Raw genomic sequence first — 9,324 nt, 5'->3', positions numbered from 1 at the left:
TATGCTCGGGTCCTTCCTTTTCTTTTTCTTTAAAGGATTTGAAGGGCGAGGAAGGGGGACATCTTCCCATTGAGCATACTTGTGAGTCGAAGAGTCATTTGTGGAATCGCCTTTGTTAAGGAGCTTGCAAAGGCGCCCTTTATCCTCGTGCATGAGGTAACGAAGGGATCGCTGCCCATATGGGAGCTTCAACATTTTCCCCTATGGTCCTCCATGTCTGGAGTTGGTTTTGGGCGGTCATAGTTGGCTGTAAAAGAACAAAAAGGCATGGCTATTTGAGCTCCAAAAAAGATCGTTAGAAAAACTAAGTTTTTGAAAAAGCTTAAGATAACTTACGAGGGCGTTGGAATGAAAGAATTTGGATGATTTGAGGTCATTCATCTAAAATAATTGTGTCTTGAAGTTGGGTGGATGGTTGAGAATATCCTCGAACAACCTCGTCTCTCGAGGCCAATTAGAGAGATAGTAGAACCTGTCTCCACCTTTGGCTCTTGTGGGGTTTCTCTTCAAGCAAAAAAGTACAAGATCTCGTAAGGAGATGGACCTTCCCACTTCACTTTATGGTAAAACGACTTCAATGCTGCCAAAACTCTATAAGAGTTGGTTTGGAGCTAGAAAGGGGTTATACCGACATAGTCAGTAAATTTCCTAAATAATCATTTAGAGGCAAAAGTGTCCCATCTCGCATGTGCTCGCGACTCCAGACCATGATCTTAACCTTTCTCTCTGAGATGTCCTCGCCCGGAGCATAGCAAGTTCTCTCTTCAGATGTAGGAGCTTGGCAAATGAGCTCCCCGGTCAACCTAAGACCGTGACAAGACAGGATGTCTGAAATCTATCTTGTATTGCTAATGGTACTCTTGTACAGGTCCGCCTCAAAAAATTCACCCTGGGGGTAGGAATTGAGGAAATAGGAGGGGAAGATGAAGGGTTCTAGCTCGAAGAGCTTTCCATAAGTCCAAAGAAGAGCTGCCCTGGGGGATAAGCTATTGCAACCTTATACTACGGGCCTAAGGGAATTGGACAGATCTCGAGATCGGGATATGGATATGGATATACGACAAACCATAGTCTCCTTCGCTTTCTTTCTTCAACTTCAGTAACTTGACGTCGGAAGTGTGCTCGAATGTCTTCATGTTTGAGGCGTTCCTCGTGCTCTTGAATCAACCGCTGATTTCGAGTGAACAGAGATTCAACTCGAGGAGATGGTGGGTGGTAATGAACTGAATGCTCGGGCCCCCATCGATTCTCTGAAGACTTCGACATCTAACAAAAAATAAAAAGGTGAGGGCCCATCACTTAGAAAGAATGGAGATAAATTTTTTTGAAGACTGGAGCTCGAAAGCTCGAGACAAAGGGATTGAAGAAGGTGAATAAAAATTAGAAAATCTCAAGAATTCAAGACTGGAGGCTCGAAATAAGCAAGGCAACTCGGATGACCTAACTAAGGTAATACAAGTTCGAGGCATCAAGAGTGTCTCCACACGCGAAGTGGGAAGTTAATTCTAATCTCGATTTTCAAGGAAAAGTGGGCAGTTACCCAAAAAGATGATATCATCGGGTTATGTGCATTAAAACCTAATTCAAAACCCTATTCCTTACACTACACGAAACATATATCCTGTTGACCCTGATTTTGGGCAACTGACACGGAGTCAAAATACGCTTGACGTGGATGAATGCGTTGAAAAGAACATAATAGCAAAAATAATAAAAACACGATATTTTATAGTGGTTCAGCCCCAGGATCTGGTAATAACCTACGTCCACTTAGATTGCTATTGATGTGGGATTCAAAGGAGTGATCAAGGAACTAGGGTTCAATGAGTTTCACTAACCTCTGAGGAAAAATACAATATGATTGATATGATCACTCTAAAGTCCAGTGATTTAGAAGTCAGAAAAAAAAAAAGAAAAAAGATCGAATCCCCTTCCCTGAGCCTTCTTCTTCTATTTATAAGCTCAGGGAAGATTTACATTGATTTGTTACAGATATTATTTCCTAAATAATCGGATACTCAGGAAATCATGGGAGAGAATTTCGGATTCCATCATAACTGCCTAAGATTTCCTCCGCGTGTTACGTGCACACGACCAGACTGGTCGTATGAGGAGACCGATCGCATAACGCCGAACATCTTCCTGGTCGATAGTCGAACACAGGTTTTGCCAGGTGTCAGCCACGTGCAATTAATTCCTGCCATGTCATTCACTTCTGATTTTTGGGATAACATATCCTATTACCCGATAACTTAGAAAAGAAGCCATTTTTACCAATTTTTTTCCTAACTAGATCTCTACCCATCAAGATTATGCACCCCTATGAATAAAAAATTTCTATATACAATAAAAATTTCAAGAATTTAGTAAGAACCAGGAAAGTTTTACTTCGTGCATGGAAATGGAAAGAACCGTATAAAAAAAAAAGAGGCAAGGTTCGAAGAACTTACACAAAGTCGATCTTGGGAATGAATTGATCGTGGATTGGAAGATTGGAAGTAGGAATGATGCAATGGAACCAAACGAACCAAGGTTGCTTTACTTTTTTGGCTTGGAGAACATGCGAAGGCTTGAGAGCTCTGGTTCGTGTTTTCTCTTCTAAAAATTGAAAGTGGAAAAGATGAGAAAAAAGGGTTTAAATAGGCAAAAAGGGTGGCCTTTGGGGGTGAATCTGGACCTTTAAATTGAATTAAAAGGAGATTCGATGGACCGCATATAATCTTGATGATTGGCAGCAAAAAGTAGAATGGGAAAAGACGTATGTAGAAAGAGAGTACTTGAGTACTCTCGATATGCAATCCCACAATGACACGAGTCCACACTCGAGTGTGGTAGGTGGGCACGTTTCCCGAAAATGAAGTTCAAAATTTTTCTTCTCATAAGATTCAAACCAACACTTTTGAGGGGGCAAAATGTTACACCAAATTTTCGAGAATAAATAAGTAGCCTCAAAATGTAGGCTCGTAAAGTGTAAGCTCGGGATTAACAAGTGTTAGCATTATACTTGTACAAATTTTCTCAAAGTTCCAGAGCTACGTCATCAGCGCTCGAGCATGAGTTGCAGGCTCAAAGGCATCAGTCCCTTCCAAGAGATGAGTTCAACAGACTGATCAAGCAATGAGGTGGCGACAACTTGAATGGTGAGCTCGAGGCTACGAGTGATCTCGAAAACGCGTTGAAGCAGTGTTTAAGCTTGAAGGCGCGTAAATATATACACTGAGAAGGTGTTAAGAAATCTCTATTTCTTTGGGATTAGTTGAAACCGTGTATGGAATCCCTATTTGTTGAGATCTTTATTTAAATAATGATTTTAATTGTATTATTATTCAAATATTCATTTGAATTTAAATTTGAATATATGTTATAACTTACCTAAACTTGTGGGAGGATATTCTTGTAACTAGGTCTATAAGTAGCCTTGATATGGTCATTTGTACCCACGCACAATTGGGTATTGAGGAACGCTATGTGAAATTGCTCTTTCTTGAAACTTTAATGCAAACCTTCAAAAAGTGACTTGTGGACGTAGGCAGAATTTAACTCTTGAACTACGTTATAAATCTTTTTTTTTCTTGTTTAATTGTTTAATTACTCTACATAATTAAGTTGATTAAAAACGGTGTCAACAACTTTTTAGATAATATTATAATAAATAAAATTTTAATTTAGGATATATTTTTATTTTATATCAACTAAATAAAATATATTTAGAAAATAATAAAAATATTTAAATCTTAATTATATATTCACAAATATATACAATTTGTTAAAATTAAAAAGTATAAATTTTTTTATGTTAATTGTTTTCCACATCAACAAAAAAAAATATTATAAATAAAAAACAATACTAATTTCAAATTACATGAGAAAGAAAATTGATAAAAAAACAAATATCACGTATTTAAGATATTGATTTATTAGATTATATATGTTATTATATATACAAAAAATTATATTATCTTAAAATATTGTATAAAAAATATTCAAAAAATATTATGTATTTTTTTTTCAATGACGTCCTTTGTTAAAAAAAATCATATGTATATATATTTTTAATTTTAATATTTTTAAAAAAATTATACGAGAATAAAAGTGAACTTATAATTTGAGGAAATAAGAATGGTTATGGCAAGTCCAAACCTCATAAGATTACCAATCTCATTCCTCAATCCCGAATTTGTGAGGAATCTACATATTTTATTTCACATTCCTACAAAAATTATGTTAGTAAACAATGACAATGATATAACTGACTTTGTTGGTTAAATAACGTACCCTAGCAGAAATTTTAGTGAACAATGGGTGAGAAAGTACCTATTACAGAAGTTGAAAACTCGTGATTAAATATAAATACTTAAAAGAGAATTTAATACACATTGATACCCTTTGAGAATCAAATCGACATAAAACATCTACTACATATTGAGGATGTTGAATCATAGAACCATTGTCCAGAGGAAACTGCAATTTGGTGCAAGTCCCTCTCTCTCTCTCTGGTTCACTTACAGAATATATAGATATTTTTATTTTATACACCATCATTTTGCTATAGAGACAACTCTTTCATAAATCACACTATTGCACACATGTCCGGATTAATTAGTTTTAATCAATCAGTAAGGTACTACATTGCACTCTATTATTTTCAATACCGGACTAAGTGGACTTCAGGCTTTCTCCAGAGCTTTATAAGTGTGATATTGTAATTGGTCCGGAATTCATCTAAAATCTCTTATCAAACAATGATTCATATCCTCTCATACTTGATTGAGATTTAAAACGACAGTTTTAAAAGAGACAAATTTTGTGTACAAAACCAAAACACGTTAGAAGATACGCTGCGATAAAGGTTTCACTGCTGGAAGTTGGAGCAACTCCCTTATCCCTTCGCATACCTGAAGCAGAAAAATATTAATACACATTTAACTGAACTAAATAAATAATCTAAAGAGCATTCTCAATTGTACAAACTATGGATAATGTTTTAGGTCCGTAATTGAAAAAATAAAGGTAAGAAACAGGCAGCAGCTACATATGAATGGAAAGTTTTAAGCAGTACTCAGATTCTTGAGCATATATTCAAGGAAAAGAGCTGACAATTCATCATTATATATATCAACGTACCAATTTTATCTGGGCTTTAATTGATGCAATATGGTGAGTGTACTCTTCAATTTGCCTGCAAATGTGTAATAAGGCATTAAGTTAACACGAACTTACCCAAAAGAAGGAAAGAGAAGCTTGGTGTGAATATACAACAGACACAGACTAGAAACTAAAATCTGCATAACGGCCAATGTTTGAGAAAAGCATCCCATACAAGCTGCATCCACCATTATAGATTTATAATGCAATAAAAAAACCCAACAGCCAAGTTAGATGTGTAATTTAAAGCTAATAATCAGAGAGAAAATACTCACCTAGATAATCTTTCCTCCCTTAAAGTTATATAATTTAAAGCTTCGGACCACGTGAACTCTGCATGAAATCCTAGTCCAACATCTACAAATATGCGTGTAGTGTCTGGCCTGTAAGCAAGCAGAAAATGTATTCCCCAGGACCCCAAAATTGTCAGTAAAAACAGAGAGTAAAACACCATTGATACCAGGTGAAAAGGGAAAATTTAAAAGCCGAGAGCTTTCATTATTTTTCAAACTGTACATGTTGACCAATGAATCTAATGTGATGCTATATGATTTTCTTCGGGTTCTGAATGGCATATCGCTATTAAGCAAAAGTAAATACTTTATGGTAGCAGTTAAATTTAGGCCACATATCCATGGAAAATAAACAAATAAAACACCATCAATCCACTAAACAAACATTCAAGATGCAACTATGAATCGTTTTCATATATTGAAGCGCGGGTCCACAGGAAGCACCAAAAAAAGAACAAATACACAAGACTTACACATCAGCTTGCATGTATACTTCAGAGCCAAGATTAACCTGTGTCCTAAGACTGGTTACGCTATTTTTCTCCAATGTTTCTATATTCTTCCGTAAATCTGAGCTTAGATTCACGCAAGTCAAGTAGTTCATGTATTAAACTGGCAGTTCATGCATTAAGCCATTTATTTTAGTAGTTTTCAAAAGAAAGAAAATCGAAAAGGATACAAAACTTTTTGTTGCTCAAACACCTTATCCCTGCAAAAGAAGAAGATTATAGGCAGTGAAAGAGTGTCAGAGATAGAGCTTTCGTTTTAGTTCCCACAAGCAAAGAAACGCTTCATATCGCTGGATCAACCATAGAACTTCCTCATAAAATGAGAATTGATACAGCTCTAACTCTAAGCATAATATCACATAAACCCAGCATAAAAATTCATGTTAATGCGTTTACAGCTTATCAATCTTCTATAATGACGCAAAAAAGAACCCCTTCTAAGAACATACAAAAAGAAATTAAAAAAAGAAAAAAAGGGATTTATGAATAATGATTGGTTTTACTGCTCATAAAGTGAACAAGCAAAGCTTACAAGGGGGATAAAAGTCTAAAAATGCCATAATACTTACCGTTCAGCTATAGCACGAACGAGGTCTGGTTTCAAGCGGTGGTCGACAAATTCCTCGTATTTCAGTACTTTTTCTGGGCGATAGTTGTCCATTTCAATCCTAAAATAACAGATTGACTCCAATTAGGGTCTTCCACGATACCGAGATAAATGTAGAGAGAAGGGATTCTTTCGGGCAATTAATCAAACACTTAGTATCGAACTTCATCTTTAACCAAAATAACGTGATCGTGGAAAAATAGATACAACCCAGATATATCGTAAAACTAAAAAGAAAAACAGTCCTAGAGATTTAAATGATTCTCAGTGTGATATTGCAGCGCACCTTTCTACATATATTTCTTTCATTAAGGCGTTGCAAAAATTAATAAGTAATATTACATATAGTTCATGAACCAAATCAAAAATACACATTCATATTCAGTTTCCCCATATATACAGAACAGTTGCCAAAACAATAATATTAGTTTTTTTTTTCATTCAATCATTTACCCAAACACCTTAACTACATTAACTATATAGATAAAATAAATATCCTACGAACACTTCCACACGACACAAATGAAACACCACAGCTAATTGGGCATCACAGTCAAAGAAACATATATATTTTAACAAAGATGTCATCAATAGTCAATGCAATATTTAAAATATTAAGCAGTGGCACCTCTGATTTAATTTCATGAATACCAACAACTCATGGCAGCTGTATTATGTATACATACATAGATATATACACACGCGCAATTAGATATATACCAAGAATAAAAGAGGTCAGCGTTACAAGAGAGAGGCCGAGACTCGAGAGAATAGCTGTGGCCGTGAGTGAGACACGGAGAGAGGCCGAGAGAGAGGGTTGCTGCGGCTGCCGTGAGATTGAGAGACGATAGAGAATGACTTCCGTCCTAGTCGCGGGGAGTGGTTTGCTGCGGTTGCTGAGGCCGGCGCAGGTGAAGGGATGGCTGCCGTCCCTCCCTGAGCCGTGGCCGCTGAAAGTGGAAGGAACCGAGTTTCTAAAAAATGTTTTTTTAGATCATTGTTGAGTTTTAAGGTTATGCCCAACAACACGACATTCTTTTGTTGGATGGTGCAATTTAATATGTGTTCAGCTTATTTAAATTTAATAAATATTATAGGTAATTATTGAGTATTAGCGTAGTATTAAGCACCTTAACTTAATCTAACAAATAACAACCCTCATAATATAAAATATTATACATATTTTTTAGATGCACGAATTTTAACTGAATTTATACGTGGCAAACCGATAAAATTTGTTAAAGGAGGGAAGCAAATTTTTTTTTTTCAAAAAAATATATAATATGCAAAAAATTAATTATAAATATGGAGATTACATTTTAACAACTATCAAGAAATTTCAATTATTACTTAAAAATATTACACAATATCATAAAATTTTAGCATAATAAATCAATTTTTTCGACGATATTTCATGTGTTTTAAAACAATGGATGATAGACTCATTATTAATAATATTGAATACATCATTCTCAAGATACAGAGTGAGGCTATCATTTAACCATTGATCTCAATTTTGTTGCACATTTGATTTTTCATAACGTTCATTGCAGAGAATGCTCTTTCTACTGAAGCTATTGCAACTGGAAGTATTGATGCCAATTTAATAAGCAAATCAACCAATGAATATACCTTATCATTTTTTGTCTCAACTAGTTTATTTGAAAGATCAACCATCCTTTTCAAATCTGAAAACTTGACATAAGAACGCATATCATCAACATAGGTTTGAAGTCAATATTCTAGTACCATTAAATCCATTGTAGAAAAATCACATGGATAAAGCTGAGCAAGACGAATTAAATTTCCCTTGTCAAAAGCAGAAAATGAATTAGCGGGTATAAGCATGCAAAACAAAGTAGCAACTCAGTATTAGCCTCATTAGAGCATTTCCAACGGAGTGTCAAATTGGTGATGCATTGCTAAAATATAGCTCATTTTACAAAAAACTTGCTCCAATGATGTGCCAAAAGTTGTGCCAAATTTGGCACATGCTAAAAGTTGGGCCAAATTTGGCACACAATATAGCATGGTGCATATTTTGCATCACCATAAATGCTATACTTTTTTATTTACTTTTATGTCATTTTTATTATTTTAGTATTATTTTAATCTATTTGCATTAAATGCTATATTTTTTACCTTATTATTTTATTATTATCTTATACTATCAACAATAAAATATAAAGAAAAATGATTAATTTTTGTATATTTTCAATAAATATCAAATTAGCATTAATGAAATATTAAATTTTACAACAATTTCTACAATTGTGCATTGGAGTATAATGCCGAAAATTGTGCTAAATATATAATATATTGACTTTCTGTGTCAAATATAGCGTACTATTTACATCTCCCATTGGAGATGATCTTAAAATGACTATTTAGCTCTTGTAGCTGCAAATCTATCACTGTATTGAAAAAATCAACACAGAAGTAATGAAAATTTGTAAGCTTTGGAGCCTTGCGCCGTGATTTCCATTGAGGACAATACATATGATTCATTTCAAGAACATCAATATTGAACTCCATACAAAAATTAGAAACTTCTTCCACTAAAGAATCCCATCTATTGTCTCTCATCATTTGTTGTTGTTTCTTGCATATTTTAACTAAATCCATTGCATTCACAAATATCTTGATCACATTTTTGTAAGACTTGTGACAACTCATTTGTGATCCCAAGAATATTCTTCACCAAATGCAAGTTAAAGACAAAATTATATGTTTGCACCATTTATAACATAATAGATGCTTCATATTTTTG

The 9,324-nt window shown here is 34.5% G+C and overlaps 1 protein-coding gene across 1 annotated transcript; it reads right to left on the bottom strand.

The window, feature by feature from the left end:
- Nucleotides 1-4,400: 4,400 nt before the first annotated feature.
- LOC133822918 (uncharacterized) lies at nucleotides 4,401-7,593 on the bottom strand. Its single transcript, XM_062255387.1, has 7 exons — nucleotides 7,275-7,593; nucleotides 6,517-6,615; nucleotides 6,118-6,147; nucleotides 5,912-6,013; nucleotides 5,421-5,528; nucleotides 5,125-5,179; nucleotides 4,401-4,895 (listed from the first exon to the last, which is right to left on the bottom strand). Exons 2-7 carry the CDS (start codon nucleotides 6,606-6,608, stop codon nucleotides 4,827-4,829), a joined length of 456 nt encoding a protein of 151 aa, XP_062111371.1. The 5' UTR covers nucleotides 6,609-6,615; nucleotides 7,275-7,593; the 3' UTR covers nucleotides 4,401-4,826.
- Between the last annotated feature and the right edge of the window lie 1,731 nt (nucleotides 7,594-9,324).

Source organism: Humulus lupulus, chromosome 3 (genome assembly GCF_963169125.1).
Source record: "Humulus lupulus chromosome 3, drHumLupu1.1, whole genome shotgun sequence".
Lineage (NCBI taxonomy): Eukaryota > Viridiplantae > Streptophyta > Magnoliopsida > Rosales > Cannabaceae > Humulus > Humulus lupulus.
Note: the sequence above shows the minus strand (reverse complement) of the source record. Positions and strands in the feature narration are given on the sequence as shown.

Excerpts from the sequence above, each read along its gene's own strand:
- LOC133822918 (XM_062255387.1), bottom strand. The coding sequence starts at position 6,608 with ATGGACAACTATCGCCCAGAAAAAGTACTGAAATACGAGGAATTTGTC. Across the intron at positions 6,148-6,516 it reads GTTCGTGCTATAGCTGAACG|GGATAAGGTGTTTGAGCAAC; the intron begins GTAAGTATTATG and ends CTTCTTTTGCAG. Across the intron at positions 5,180-5,420 it reads AGGGAGGAAAGATTATCTAG|GCAAATTGAAGAGTACACTC; the intron begins GTGAGTATTTTC and ends ACACATTTGCAG.